Source organism: Pempheris klunzingeri, chromosome 10, assembly GCF_042242105.1.
Source record: "Pempheris klunzingeri isolate RE-2024b chromosome 10, fPemKlu1.hap1, whole genome shotgun sequence".
NCBI classification, from domain to species: Eukaryota; Metazoa; Chordata; class Actinopteri; order Acropomatiformes; family Pempheridae; genus Pempheris; species Pempheris klunzingeri.
Window position 1 is genome coordinate 12726862 of NC_092021.1, and position 15725 is coordinate 12742586.

The 15725-nt window shown below is 39.9% G+C and overlaps 1 protein-coding gene across 5 annotated transcripts in view; it reads right to left on the reverse strand.

Annotated features, from left to right (window-relative positions):
* Positions 1–393: 393 nt before the first annotated feature.
* lims2 (LIM and senescent cell antigen-like domains 2) overlaps positions 394–15725 on the reverse strand; it is a 29391-nt gene continuing 14059 nt past the window's right edge. For 3 of the 5 annotated variants that reach the window (XM_070837668.1, XM_070837667.1, XM_070837664.1), the window contains exons 2-11: positions 10907–11066; positions 8733–8799; positions 8458–8578; positions 7673–7822; positions 6799–6949; positions 5362–5454; positions 4689–4737; positions 4331–4406; positions 3687–3875; positions 2478–2565 (exon numbers count right to left, since the gene is read on the reverse strand). In XM_070837668.1, the coding sequence (XP_070693769.1) occupies positions 3731–3875; positions 4331–4406; positions 4689–4737; positions 5362–5454; positions 6799–6949; positions 7673–7822; positions 8458–8578; positions 8733–8799; positions 10907–11066 (1012 nt within the window). In that variant the 3' untranslated portion in view covers positions 2478–2565; positions 3687–3730. Of the gene's footprint in view, positions 2566–3686; positions 3876–4330; positions 4407–4688; positions 4738–5361; positions 5455–6216; positions 6310–6798; positions 6950–7672; positions 7823–8457; positions 8579–8732; positions 8800–10906; positions 11067–15725 lie in introns of all 5 variants that reach the window. The other 2 variants (XM_070837665.1, XM_070837666.1) reach the window with 2 other exon arrangements.

The following is a 15725-nucleotide window of genomic DNA, read 5'->3' on the forward strand; positions in this document are numbered from 1 at the left end:
ACAGCTATTTTTTAAACCATACATGTGCGCGTCTTTTACAAGGACTTTAAGTGTGTTAAATGTAAAAAAAATGTTTTATTTTCTCTAAATCACTGTGGGGATAAAGCTGAACTTGGTATTTTAACATGACTATGCCCTTATAAATATGACACTTTCAGTGTAGAACAATCAAGCCAAAGCTGTACACGTAAAAACAAACAAAAAATACTCCCAACAAGTGTGATTAATTATCTGTGTTTAACCACAGTAATCACAGAAACCTTTACATTTCAAATCTAAGAAATCTGCCATACGTTTATTAACTGACACCTGTACATCCTAAACCTGCTCATGGTGTCGCATTACATTCAAAGAGAAGTGAGAAACTGTAAATCAAAGACATATACAAAGACAGTGTATTGATATACATATTTATTCAGATGTGTTGACAGAATTACCTTCGATACAATGAAAAATAACTCTCCAATTTACCATTCAAGTCCAGAACATGCACTTTGGTGTGTTTACATGAATAAATATTGTGTCTTGACAAGCATTGTGAAGATAAAATACAGTATAGGAGCAGTGTGGAGTCATCTCAGTCACCCAGGTAGTATGATGTCAAATAAAACTGTCCACAGGACTATTTTTAGTGGAGCTGGAAAGTCCAGTAAATAGTTTTACTTCCACATGACATGAGAAATGTTGTGGTATAAATAGAGAAATTCAACAGTAACAACGGCTCTCTATTTCCATTAAATAGTGGAATGTGTTTTTCCATTTAACTATTATGTAAAAAATAAGCATTCTACGATAAAAATACTGCTCAAGTGAACATTTTTCAGAATGAAAATTACTCTTTCCCCACTCACAACAGTTGGCTTTCTTTCCTAAGAGGGTCTGAGCTCTACGGAAGTCGGTGCACCTCTCTAAGAGGATCACTTTCTCCGGATTACAAACAGCAGGGACACATGTTCTTACATCTACCATTACTCCTGCATCCGGTGTCTGCACATGCCACGAGCCGTCATGTTGTAACACACACACACAGTCACCAGTTGCCATGCAATAAATCCTGTTATCGTGAAGCTTATTATGTCCAGTATTCGGTGACAGCGTGTCAGAGGTGTTGCTTCAACTCTCGGTGACTTTTCAGCTGTAGTTAAGATGTTGAATTGGACTGCATTACTTTTTTTTCTAATATTCTGTCGCCCTCAAGGTTTTAATGAGAGGAGATAAAACAGACACTCAACATTATAAACTTGCATTTAATCCAGGGCTGTTATATTGGATTATTTTAGACTGCACAAGTGAACCTAATACACCGGTACTCAAATTAAATACCAGTTAACGTGGAGATTGTTTCACACATAAAATGCATAGCACATAGCAAGAAAATCCAACCATACAGGAGATGGTTGAGGCCATCACTGAAGCATTAAGGAGGCTACAGCATGATGCTAATAAACTGTAGATGCACAAAGAAGTTATAACTTTACAGAACTAAACTTGTTTTGAATAATATGTCAGAAAATGAATGTTAATAATATTCAAAATAATACACATTGGTGGAGAGCAGGGAATTTTAGAGATATTATGTACACATTCAGTAAAACTTATATTTCTCCAAATTTCGTTGGGTTTACTCCATTATTATACCAGAGCATCAGTAACACCAGTCAAACATCTGTCTGTCAAACAGACACACAATGGTTTATATATATATATATATATATATATATATATATATATATATATGAAACAAGGCAAGCATGTGAAACATATACAGTGCAGTGTTTGAGCCAAAAGGCACTGAGGCACAAGTTAAAGCTTAAGTCAGGTATTTTTAAACCTGGGTCCTATTATCACATATATTGGGGTTGAAATGACTGTTAGACTGTTTGTTTGTTAGACTACTATCTCTTGTGTTCTGCAAGGTAAAATTACTGTTGTTATTGATGGAGTCTGGTGGCTTTGAGGAGAGCAATATAAAGGCTGTTTCTGATTAAACAAAAAGGATCTAGGTCTATCGTTGTATGTATCCTTTCTGTAAGGCTGTCAGGAACTTTGAATAACAATCTGTGCCTGTCAGTGACCTAAAACAACTACTTGTAATGGATGTACTTTCATTGGGTGCAGTTGCTCCAAAGGATTATGCTGCAGCCATTGCAGCCTGTTTTGCGGTTGCCAGCAGAGGCGATCTGCTGGACCAAATCCAAAACTTTTTGTACCTACCAGCCAATTTGAAACCAAAAAACATAAAAACAGGGCCCAGGTATACAAATAGGCAAGTCATCTGACTGACTGACCAACTATCTGTCAGTTGAGTCTTCTACTGAAATAACCAACTTAAATGTGACATTACAATGAATATAACACACATGAATGCTATCTTATATGATTGTCAATTCTGGAAATGTGACTTGAATGACCACCATCATTTTCTCTCTCCCTCCAGTTGCTCAGTGCGTTTACTTCCGTGCAACAGTTTCAGACAGCTTCTTCAGTCTCTTCTTCAGCTCCAGAGGGAATTTCTCATAGCACTTCTTGCACACTGGCTTCATGTCAAACTCCACAAACTTGTTCCTGTGGAAGAAAGAGTTATACCACTGTTACATATCTAGTACGTACATATCCTTACAGAGATTGATCTTTTTGTTTAACCAAAAATAGCTGTTATATCGTGCTGTTAAAATTCACAAGACTCGGTTGACAATCAAAATAAAACAGAAAAAAAAAAGTGAAAAAGTGAATAACAATCTGAGCCTGCCGGTAGCAACAACAGGCACTTTTAGTGGGCGTACTTTGATTGGGTGCAGTTGCCCTGAAGGATTATATTACAGCAACTGTAACTCATTCAATGCCTGTACTTGGCTCTACTGGATGGACTACAAAAGTTTTTGTTATTTCAATCCCAATATATATATATATATATATATATATATATATATAAAGGAACCCAGGTTTAAAAATACCAGAGCTATCCTTTAATTATTGGACTACCAGGACATTCAACCCAAAACTTGTTAGATTTCAAGTTTAATCTGTGAGAAGTTCGAACAAGTGACTTGTGTTTGTGCAGACCTGGATGCAGGTGCACATCTAGCAAATTTGCTACCCTGATATTTTTTATGAACTACTGCACAAAGTGTGAAGCCTTGGCAGAGGTAAAATGTGCTCCACAAGTGCTTGGGTGGTTGTTTTCTGTATTAAATGCCCTTAATTCCACTAACACTGGCAAGCTCTCTAAACCTCCCCCCCAGCTGTCCTGCTCGACATTCCCTCCCAAAGCAGATAATCACTAGCACGTGTCAAACCTGGTAGGACCTCAGCGCTTCCACAGCTGCAGCCAGAAAGCTGCCGGAAGTGATTAAGGCTTTACCCTTTACGCCCAGACAGACTGGGAGACCCAGGAACCAATGCATTCCCTTCACCATGTGACTGATCTGATCTTCCTGTCTGCATAGCAGAGGTTACCAGAGTAGCAGCATTAATCCTATTTCTGGCTGAGAAGTGGTCATGTATTGAAACCACCATTAGGTCACTCAAATATGCTCAGTTTGTGTATATTCACTGACCAGACGTCTGCTTTAATCATCTGTTTAACAGAGATATGATGAGTAAAAGTGCATGGAGCATGTTTGAGAAATGATAAGAATGAAACAGCAAAAGAACTGAAACAGAAAGGAAGGAAGATGGAAACTGACCAAAGGAAAAACAGCAGAAGTGAGGAGAAAGGAGAAAGAGAGGATCACAGACACATGGGTATCAATGATTTCTTCTTCTTCTCTTTCGAGTCACGTTCACGTTTGGCCAGCCGCCGTTTCATGTCGTCCGGCAGGCGTTCGTAGCAGTGCTTACACACCGGCTTCAGATCCACCTCTACAAACTTGTCCCTGACAGAGCAAGGTGGAGGGAGAGATGGTGAGGGGTGTGAAAGAGGAGGAAGAGAAGGGCAGTTGGAGAGGAGGAGTAGACAGACATTGAGATTGCAAAGATAGAGGGAAGAAATTGAGTGATGAGAAGGAAAAAAGTAGGATGAGGAGAGAAGAAGGTTGGAGAGAGGGCAGGAGAGGGAAAAGTAGAGCAAGAGAAACATGCAAGAGGACAAAAAAGAGGGGTGATGAAGGGGTGGAGAAACAAGCCCACAGAGACACGGGATTATGAGAGAAAGGTGAAAAAACAGGATTGAAAAACAGACAGTTAACAGCAGCAAATAGTCCAAGATGCAGGATAGCTAGAGAAGAGGAAAATGTCAAGCAAAGAGAGGTCTTGGCCAAGTTAGATAGATAGTATCAGTGTTTCTAAGGACCTGGCAGGACATGAGCCCTTAGACTCACTAATTACTTACTTTAGGGTGAGCTTGGTGTTGCAGGTAGAGCAGGCAAAACAGTTAACACACCAAGCCTTGTTGAGGGCAGACACCACTAACAAAAACAGAAGAAACATCGTCACATGAGACACTGTGACACAGATGAACATCATATGACTAAAATGTAACAGATTGAATCTTTTCTGAAATTCAGAATCTCATTGTCAAAGGGAACCATGCCAAGAGAGTATAGATCAAAATACAGTCAATGTCATATATGTACATGGTAAAAAGTGCTCTAATGAACGCTGATGTAAACAGGGCTGCTTTATGAGTGACACATGACCACTCCACCCATAAACCATCATATATTTCCAATCAAAACAAGCTTTCTCACCATCTCCTTCGATAACACGATTGCAGTGGTAGCAGACATCTCCAAACAGCTGAGAGTGGCAAAGGGGAGAAACAGGGAGTGAGCAAAATAGACGACGATGTGCAACACAGTGCAGCACTGGCAGTCTTTATCATGGATTGTATAACATGCTACGTTCAAAAGAAAAAAAAACATGCAAACAAGCACAAACTATTATTACTACTACTATTGTGTTTGGAAAAAAATACCTCTAACACTGGGGAGTCGTTACATTGACTAAAGTCTTTCTGGTCGAGCGTAGCTCAGACATGGAGGTTTTCAGAGCAATTTCTTCAAAAAGTGTAATAATACATTTTACTGTTAAAACTTTCTTTTTCACTACTATTAAGTTATTAAAACATACTTTTCAAAACAAGTGGTGTCCGCTTTTTTTTTAATCAAATCTCTTCTACCTGTTGGGATTCAAAGTGAACACAAACTGGAAAGTTGGCCAGGCTACTAAATTACTTCTCTAATTGAAAGTAGCTGTTTAACGACACTGTCAGACCATCCCCACTCCCAACATCACTTCTTATTTACTAGTTGAACTTGGTAGATGACTGATACTACAAATGTAATGACAGGCAAAACATAGCAGCATGTTGCACTTTCTGTTTATGTGTTATGTTATGTCCCCAGTACCCTTGAGTGTTACCTGGTTATAGTGTGTTTCACAGTAGGCCAGGCCCTTGCGTTCATAGTGACGGTGTCCCAGGAAGGGTTTCTCACACTTAGCACACACAAAATGCTGCAAACAAACCCCCGGCCAGGCACACATGGTTAGCACAGCTGTCAGTCAGTACATTATCACATTTAGGCAGCAGCACAGTCTGGCTTGGACATTATCAGGCCAGAGTTACACCCCAACCAGATCAGTTCAGTCCAGATGTCTTATTACTGCACTGGGACAGATTACGGAGGGCAGAGAAGATGGACAGAACAGTGAGCTCTCGAAGGTGTATTAATCCTCCACACAGACATGTGAGGGATTAAGTAGGTAGGGTATGGCAGGAATTAAAGGTGTATATAGACTACTTCTGATAATGTCATTTAAAATCTCAGGAATAACTGAATGAGGACCCCTTATGTGTCTGTGTATGAGGACACCCTGGATAAGTAAAACTGAGCAGGGTTACACCAATATGGATTTTTAATTCATTCTTGTGCTGTGATAGATAATTAGATTATTATCATGATTTCAGATCATAAAATAAGTTATATAAGATAAAATAAGTCATAGGAAGAAGCATAGTCTTTATTATCTATTTAAATTAGAATGCATTTATTTTTTATCTTGGGTCTTTTAGTTAGATTCAATGTAAAATGTGGCATCAGGACAAAAGTTTACGACAATCTGGCCTGTGGATGCTTGTAGATCATGCTCAGGGCCAAAGTGTTGGGGACAGATGCCAGGTGGTGAACTAGTATATTAGTGTAACCCTTGTATGGAGTCTGGAGGAAGTGAGACACAGGCAGCAGTCAGCATCAAGCCAATCCTTGATCCCCTCACCATGTCAAAGTGTCTCTCACAATAGGCACGGCCACCTCGCTCATAAAATGGGTGGCCCTGAAATGGGCGCTCACACACAGTGCACACATGATGCTACATGTGGAGGGAAGACAGGAAAATGGCCATAAAATATGAATAGAATGAAGAGAAGACGAAGACAGGTGCTGCCCAGAGAGAAAATAACAAAGAGGAAGACAAATGATGAAGGAATGATTTGCACAGCGCAGAGATGGAGCGCACTGATCATAACTGTGGAGATAAAGCTGGTAAAAGTATGAGTCACATATGGCACATATTTAAGTGAACCCATTGAAATGAAATGAATGAAAATATATACAATGTTATGTATAACTACAGGTAAATTGTGTTTCAGCGGGAAATCCATCACAGAATCATTGCAAATATCAGGAACCTCAGACAATTCGGTTCTGTTTCCGTACATATAGAAAGTAGAACAGAACATAGACAACGTATCATTCAAAATGTAAGTACACCTGTAACTAACCTGGGAGACAATAGCAAACAAATGAATCCAAAGTTGACACTAGTTGTTTTCAAAAGTTGTACAGTCTAATCACGCACCTCCACATGCCACTGCTTGCCCATAGCATTAACCACGCGGCCCTCGATGGGTCTCCTGCAGGCCCCACAGATGGGGACACCCATCTTGTCATGGCAGGGCAGACAGTAGAGCTCCCCCTTCAGCTCCCTGGCATCAGCCGTCAGCTCCTTCCTGTGAGAGTAAACAAAACTAGATCAGATCTGCTTCAACTCAGATAACACAAAACAAAGCACATGCAAGACACTTAAACACATTCTTCATGCTGATTTTGAAGTTAGATTTACACATATGCACAGAAAAACACCAAATCTGGTAAAGAAAAACACTTTTCATTTAAGACGTCAAGAGACAATTTAACTTAGTCCCATCATGGTGTGGGCGCGACCATACCATGTATGAACCCATTATAATGACATAGTTTGTCCACCAGGGGGCAGTCTCTAGTGCATCATTTTGTGGCAGCTTGAAAGTGCTTCATGTGTTCAGTATTTGATCAATGTTGATGGACTGTGCACTATGTTGACTGTCTAACACACTGATAAACTTATGCACCTATTTTGTTTTTATAAAAGAACATTTTAGTAGCTCATTTAAGTTACACATATTTACAAATATTTGTATTATTTATATAACAAATATTTATGCTATGACTAGTCATGACTGATTTGTCTCATCTCAGTATATTCAAGCCAGTGGATCCTTGAATCAAAGTGTGCATCAGCTTGGCAGCACCATGACTGCATAGCAAATGAAGTGTGAGCCTGGCATGGGAGTCTGACGCAGTTTGCACCCACAATCGACCGTAACATCAGCTCCTCCCACTGCCCTCATGCTCCGGATGATCTGTGACACTGACACTAACCCTAACCCAGGTTCGTGTGTGGGCTTGCTTACCCGCAGTTGTTGCAGTTGAAGTGATCGGGATGGTAGGGGTCATTCTTGAACAGGAGTGGCTGCTCCTCAATAATGGCGTGACACTTCTGACAGATGTATTTGCCGAGGCCGCGAGCTTTCTCTCTGTTGTGACATGGACGACAAAGGTGCCTGATGGGAGAGAGAGGAACAGATGAGAGATACTTGATTACTTTGCTCATGTCCTTATATACTGACAGGTCAGTAAAGTATCTGATGTGTTCTTTGGTCTCCCCCATCATTTTCTCTGAGGATTCAGGACTCAGACTGTGACCACGGGCACAACGCTTGATGAACTTAAGCTGTAACTGGTCTATAGCTGATTATTCTAAAAAGTGAGGGGAGAGAGGAGGAGGCTGGTGAGTGATGAGTGACAACTAGACACAGTGGTGGAAGAAGTTCATATCACACTATGGAAATACTCTTTTACAAGTAAGAGTCCTGCATTAAAAATTCAATAATATCAAAAGCATTAGCATCACTTACCAAAAGATTTCAATATTCTACAAACATCAAGTCTTGAGTCACTGTCAATCATTACATCAATGCAATGCTAGTGTATTCATATGAAGACTATTCATCAGCATGCAGGGTCATTGATTAATACCACACTGCATCAAGAAAAAAGGTGCAACCAGATCCTGCTAAGAAAGTTGGTAACACCAAAGCTACCAGTGGAGAAGTTAGAGCCCTACAACTAAAACAGAAACAAGCTGATATGATTTACTGTTACCAGTGGGATGATAAAGACTCGTTGAGGAACTGACCTTCCAGCATTCTTAACAAATCCAACATCAGCAAGCACAGCCTGGCAGATATCACAGCAGAAACAGTCTGGATGCCAACTGTTGTTCATCGCCTTGATCACGCGGCCAATGATGAACTCACCTTGGAGAGGAGCAGAGGATTATGGAGAACTTGTTCACGAGCACTTACATGGATATCTATTGCTTAAAAGGCATAAACTCCAAGCTCCATATGACCCTGAACAGGTCGGGTCAGGTAAAGAAACCGGAGGGGTGGCACTTATTCCTGTACTTACCACACTGGTGGCAGCAGGGCGCGAACAGCATCTGAAAGTCATGCTCACAGTACTTCCTGCCTTCAAACTGTCAACACAATTCAAACCATTTGTACACAATTAATTAAAGCGCACATTCACATAATATAACCGCAATAACATTAACAAGCACAGTAATCTATGCATTCTGATAGGAATGCTGCACGCACACATCAAGAGGACTTGGGGGACTTAAAAAATAAGCCACCAACAGTCTTAAAATTTCCTTCATTATGTGGGACCTACAATGTCCAATATATTCTGTGAGGTACTTTTAAACCTGAGGAACGATGGCTGAATGCCGAGGAGAGGCTTTGTTGTCTGTATTATTATTTTTCTATTTTTTTATTTATTACTTGTGAACTAAGACTGTGCTGTGCTATATGTACAAGTGTGTGTATAAATCATTAAAACACCTCTCCCAACCACTATATTTCCACAGATACATTCTACTGTTGCTGTTGAATGGCAGCACTTTTTCCTCAGAAACACTAACTGACTTACTGGAAGAAGAGGAGGAATGAAGTAAAGACAGAAAGCAAAAGGGGGGAAGAGCAAGAACCATTTTAATGAGCCCTACAGGCTCAGTTGAAGCCAAGATTTGAAGAATTGTGAAACAGTCACATTGCATGTTCTGTGAAAAAGCATTGCTGAATATAAAACATGTATCAGGGATAGTGAAAACCATCCTTACTGAATTCATGCACAGCAAAAAATGACTGTAAATAGTTCTTGTTGCGTCTGTACATAACATCATCGCTGCCTTCCCTTTAAATTGTTTACAAATGTTTCTCAATCATTTTATTACAAATCTAATGCACAGTCGTTTTTAAAGCATTATTATCTAACTAATAAATAGTGATGCTCTACAGCATCAACAAGACAAAAGTCAATTTACCCACTGAGACTCCCACTTATCTTCCTAACAAGAAAATCAGATCCCAGAAAAAAAAACCCTATATATATTGCAAAAGTATAGAGGAATCTACAGAGTGCTTCCCATGAAAAGATTCATAAAAAACACGAGAGCAGGTCATAAATGCATGGCAGCCACTGATAAATCCCTTACATTATGATTATGATTAATCCCAGACAGTTATGCTGTCACTAAGCTCTGAATGTGTATGTATTTATTGCTGGTATGTCTAAATGTCACTTTCATATTTTTTAGATTGCTATTTATGCTTTTGTGTTAATCATAATTGTCACTTTTACATATCTATTGTATACATGTCGACGGACAATGCATGAAAATTAGAAGTGTGTTAAATCTGGTACAATATATTTATTGTTCACTGTCCCTGTATTAAATACACCAATAAACCAAAATGATGATAATATACTTAATGTCAAAAACAATACAATTTCATTACTTAAAAAGAAGAATGTCTCTCATCTGTTGCACTGTGTTTAGAGCTAGAGTGTAGCAGCTGTGGAGGTTTCTGCATGAGAGGGAAGTCTTTCCACTTTAAACCTACAAACTCAAGAACAGTACTTCAAACTTTTAACCTCACAGGGGGACAGGTGATATTCAGCTGACTATTTATGGCAACAAGGACTCAAAGGTTAATTTTACGGCCTTGGCTCTGATGTTGATATTGATTAGAGACACCTTCTCACTGACAAACTGATTAAACAGAGGAACTTCAGGTCCTCCAGGGCCTGCTGGAGAAACATCTGGCCTTGAGTCAGGGCTGGTGAGCAAGCAGCTGACTGGAAGAGGGCTTTTAATACTTCAACGCTGCATTAACGTTGTGCTCACTCCTCTTTATTTGCCTAAACAGAACAATGTGTTTAGATTCTTCGTCTGAGGAATGTGAGCTAACAGCAGCGTCGCACTACAGTGTCCTGACGCTCCGTAAAGAGAAAGCCAGTTCACTGACTCACCATGGCCACTGGAAGTGCATTTCAAGCTGGAAAGACAAGTGTAACCATGGTTACATTTATTTTTTTAGAACAGCTTCTGTGTTCAGGCTATAAATCCAAACATCTCCTGAACCTACTGATCTGTCCATTTGACCTGCAGTCCAAACCATTTATAATTCCCACCTTTACTGTAATCCAGTGGCCTCTAGGTGTTTAAAACGGTCACTTACTGCATCATGCATGTTTTGTTGGATGATGAAAGTCACACTGAAAAGACACTGGGGTCTTACCTCATAAAAGAGTCCCTCTGGGAACTGTTGGAAACACTGGGCGCACACAAAGCACTGCTCGTGGTAAAGCTCTCCGTTACTGTTCACTATCTTCTCCGCTGGGGCAAAACCACTCTTGCAGCGCTCACACATGGCATTGGCCAGAGCGTTGGCCATGTTGCTGAGATGGAAAAAAAAGATCAGAATGAGGATGAGAGTACACTTACAAAGTCAATACACTCACAGCCACCAGGGAATGCAACATCTATAGTACAACAAATATAGAGACATTTACTGTAAGCAGGTTTGCCGGTCACGAACAATTTTCCTGCTGATTTATTACAGTCTATATTCACTGTACTCTTATTACAGTATATTTGACTTTCATTCTATTTTCTCTTAGTTTAGTTAATGGTACCTGTAACACGTTTTTTTAGTTGATACATTTCCTTTTTCAACTCAATCTCGATTCAGCCTGAACTGCCTCAAACACAGAAACAAAAAGGATAACTCCAGTATTTTTAAACTTGAACTCAAGTTTATTCTGTTATTCGGTTATTCTGAGTTTGAAATGACTAGTGGGTACAGAAAGTTTTGGAATTAATCCAGTAGATTTATTAAACAAGGTCATATAAACAAGGTCAATTCAAGATCTGTCACATGTTGCTCCTGTCATTGAAACAGCTGGAAGATGTAGTCAATACAAGGAGAGAGGAGAGGGAAATGTGACGTAAGACAACATCTTGGTTCTCGGTTTGTTTTGGCTCTGCTTATCAGGGCGTGGGGATCAATGATGCTGTCAATGCCGTCTTTTGAGAGAAAAACTGAGGTTACTGTGTATTCAGCAGTGTTTCGGCAGTGCATCTGTGAGTGACGTGTGTGCAAGCACAGATGGTCAATATGTAACAAGAACAAACCTAGTCAGATGTTAGCCAGATAGTATGACAAATGCCCTTTCATTAAACAATCAGAATTGTTTTGCTGCCTCTCTGCTAAACATGACTGTAATATATCAACGGGGCAGGGCACCAGGATAATCACTTTTTATACTGGAGGCACTGGTGCCAGAACCTGCAGCACAAATGTGGTCACACCCAAAGAAGGAATTCGTCTGTGCCCTTTATTCTGCTCACCATCAGATTTGTTAGATGCTAAAAAAAAAGCTTGAAACTCACTTAAGTTAGAGGTTGGTACTAGAAAACATCAGATGGAGACTTCACCTATACAACAGGAACCCTCCATACACCCAATAAACACACCACTCACTGGTCATTGGTGTTTGCTCGTGATTTTCAAACTGGAAAATATCTGGAAACTAGAAGTAGTTATTTCTCCCACACAATCCTCCGAACTGAAAACATCTAAAGCAATAAATGTGCCATGCGATTGCTGAATCGTGTGTCAGTTTAACAACACCTGGTTTGTACATTTGAGAGAAGGCAAGTCACACTCATCACCTAGACATTGCTCATAGTTAGCTGATTACTCTAGTATGTATCTGACTGGCCTGAAGCAGCAAGAGTCTAACTTCTTCCCCCACTGTGGGATGTTTGTTAATGGTGCCTGTAGTCAGGCAAAATCTGTACCAGTGAGCAATTCTCCATCACGTTATGTTTCATATTGTCATATCGCCCAAACCCACTTCTGTTACAGATTTATACTTGGGCTGAATACATGCTGATCCAAAATAAGGAAAGAACCAATGCTGATACACACAAACACAACATTGCTTACTATCAGGAGGCAGTGGTGGGTGGGGTACTGAAAATCTATCCTCAAGTAAAAGTACAATTACTCCCACACAAAAACGACTTGAGCAAAAGTAAAAAATACCATTTGAGAAATCTACTCAAGTAAAACTAAAAAAGTACCTGTTTCAAAGTTCAAGTTAGTTTCCATTTTAACCATTTTAGGGTGTTCAGGGCAATGTAAAATAATGAAATGGTACTTTTTTTAAATGAAGCAGAGCAGGTAGCCTAGAGTGTGTCCCAGAAAACAGCTCTCTACTCTCCGCCTAGTTTTTTCTTGGCAGAAGCCGCTGTATAGCTACATCGAGCTGCACAGAGCAGATGAGTTGGGCAGGAAGTCAGACACAGGAATGGCGTAGAGCATCAGGGCAATTTTCAAAATAAATCACCCTGCGTAGACTAACAATATCATATCACATATCGCATCACTACATCTATATTAGTTCATAGCCGATAGGCCAAACATCAACCGGTCAGAGAATTTTTGACACCATAGACAACTAGAGGTTTATATTGGAAATAGGAGGACACTTTCACTTTAGCCTCCTTTTGTAGGCTACAGCAAAACAAAGTAGGAAGTACTTACAATTAAACTTAAAAGAGTAAAAATAAAAACTATTTAACGTTCGTACCCATGGGAGATGCACAAAAAAAAAAAGAAACTAATCAAGAAAATCTGAGCAAGTAAACAATCAGTCAGGCAAAACGCTGTGCTTCTTAAACACTCCCAGTAAAGTCTGAAGTCATGCGGAGGACTGAACATAACCGGGTCACAGCCAAAACATGACGCAGCCACACTCGGTAGAATCCACTGTCAGTCCCTGCATTTAGAGCGGAATAGTTGTAAAGAAAGATTACTGACTCAAAGTACAGTTTAAAAAAAGGGAACACATAAAGTGTTGTTTTACTCATGTTCATTACTTGTAACTTGTTACCACCCCAGAAGTAAATAGGAACATGTTGCAGACAGAGATGTTAATAAGGAAAAAGGAAGAGTGGGACCATCGTGGCTTCTCTGCTTTGTTTGAAAGGTCAGAATACCAAAGTGTATCCAGGCAACACACACACACACACACACACACACACACACACACACAGACCAGGTTAAGATTTTTATGGAGTGATGCCATCTGTTCATATTAACTGAGTTAGATCAACTTGGAAATTCACAAGAATTCCAAAAACTCCCAGACACACTGCTCATCACTTCTCTTTTTTCTTCTCTGCTCATCATTTTAACAATGCACGCCTCAGTTCAACCAAATACCCTTTCTAACACACGGACTACATTTAAAACAAGACGTAGGAATAAGCACAGTTTCCATCAGAGTCCACTCCTCACAAACTTATCAAATACATATTGTTCTATATACCCTGTCTGGCTTGATATCACACACACTGACAGCCCTGCCCTGTCCAAAGGACTTGTGGGAGGAAGTGATACATCCCTTAGGCATTTCCACCCTCCTATCTGCCTCTAGCACCCTGCGTGAGTGCGAGACAAGCCTGTAAGCTGTTGTAGGACTAAAACAGAATAGGTTTTCTTTGTTAAACTTACTTGTCACAATCTATATTCTGTAACATCCACTATTGCATAGGATTTATACAAAACAGCATCGACATCAACATCGACATCAGCATCAGAGCTGAACAATTAATCAAATTCAAACTGACATCTGTAAAAGAAGCTGTAATTTAAAAAAAGTTTCTTTTTATAATGCATCACAATCAAACCAACCAGGGGGGAAGTTACCGTGCGCAAGGGAGAATAGATGAAGAAAACACACCACATGCTTTGATGCTAGCAAAACTGCTGTGTGAGCACCAGACATTAAGATTTATAGGTTTAGGCTGGGTTATGGTTAGGAGCAGCAGAGATTGTCTGGTAGAGGTCTAGTTTTTGACACTATTGTGATTAATATCACATCATGGACTTTTTAATCATGGCCATATCATATCATGGGTTTTTAGTATCAACGCCCCTACTGAATCACAATCACAATATTGGTCTAATATATGCTCTCCTCATATTATTTTCCCATATTGTGTATTAGTAAAAAAAACAGGTTGTGAGTACATTGGGAGCAGGTTTCTTAAAAACATCCACATATGACTCTACTACCACTCTGTTAACCCCCCCATGCTGGCCTGTGACTATAAAAGGAGGCTAGTTGTCACCAAAGAGAAAGGGTGCAGACTATCACTTCTGTTATGAATATCTTCTGTTCCCTCCACCCTCTGCTTGTCTTCACTTTCCTTTTTTTGCATCTCCTCTACTTTCTCCTCTGTGTTCTGTCCACCACTGACACTGACTGTAAACACAGTAAAATAATCAATCAATTACAATAAATTTCCCTTTTTAGTGCACATATATCTGAATATCAGACCTGCCACAGATTCTATTTCAGTACAATTTGTGTGTCCTGTAATACCACTAGGAGTCGAAGTATGACATTTTCAAATATGCTTGGGACTTTCATATCTCCATGACTGATAAGCTTCAAAGTATCCCTTCACACACCTGAGGGTGACCCTATGTCCATGTTTCCTACAGCCTACGTTAAGGCCAGATCAGTCAGAAATAGTATGTATATTTAGACTTTCTGTCCTTCATCCACACATACTTGAAATGCCAGTTGACATATTGAACTTTGCATAGCATCTCCCCCCCTTTGGTGCAAAAATAGCCCCTCCTGTGTGCTCCCTCCTGTTGCTCCCTGCACCAACATGGCACCCAGGGCAGCTTTAAGGATAACTCGGGTATTTTTAAACCTGGGCCCTGTTTTTACATATTTTGGGCTTGAAATGACCAGTAGGTACAAAAACTTATGGAATTGGTGCAGTAGACCACCTCCACCGGCAGTTGGGATTATTTGGGGTAATTGTGCCAGATCAAAGTCCCACCAGAAAAGTGCTTGTTTTTGTTACTGACAGGCTCAGATTGTTATCCTAATCTATTTACAACATTACAGAAATGATCCCTATACAGATAGACCAGTAAGATCCTCTGTGTTCAACCAGAAACAGCAGCTGTTTTATTGCTCTCACCAAACTTCATTGACAAAAACAATAATTTTACAATGTAGATGCTG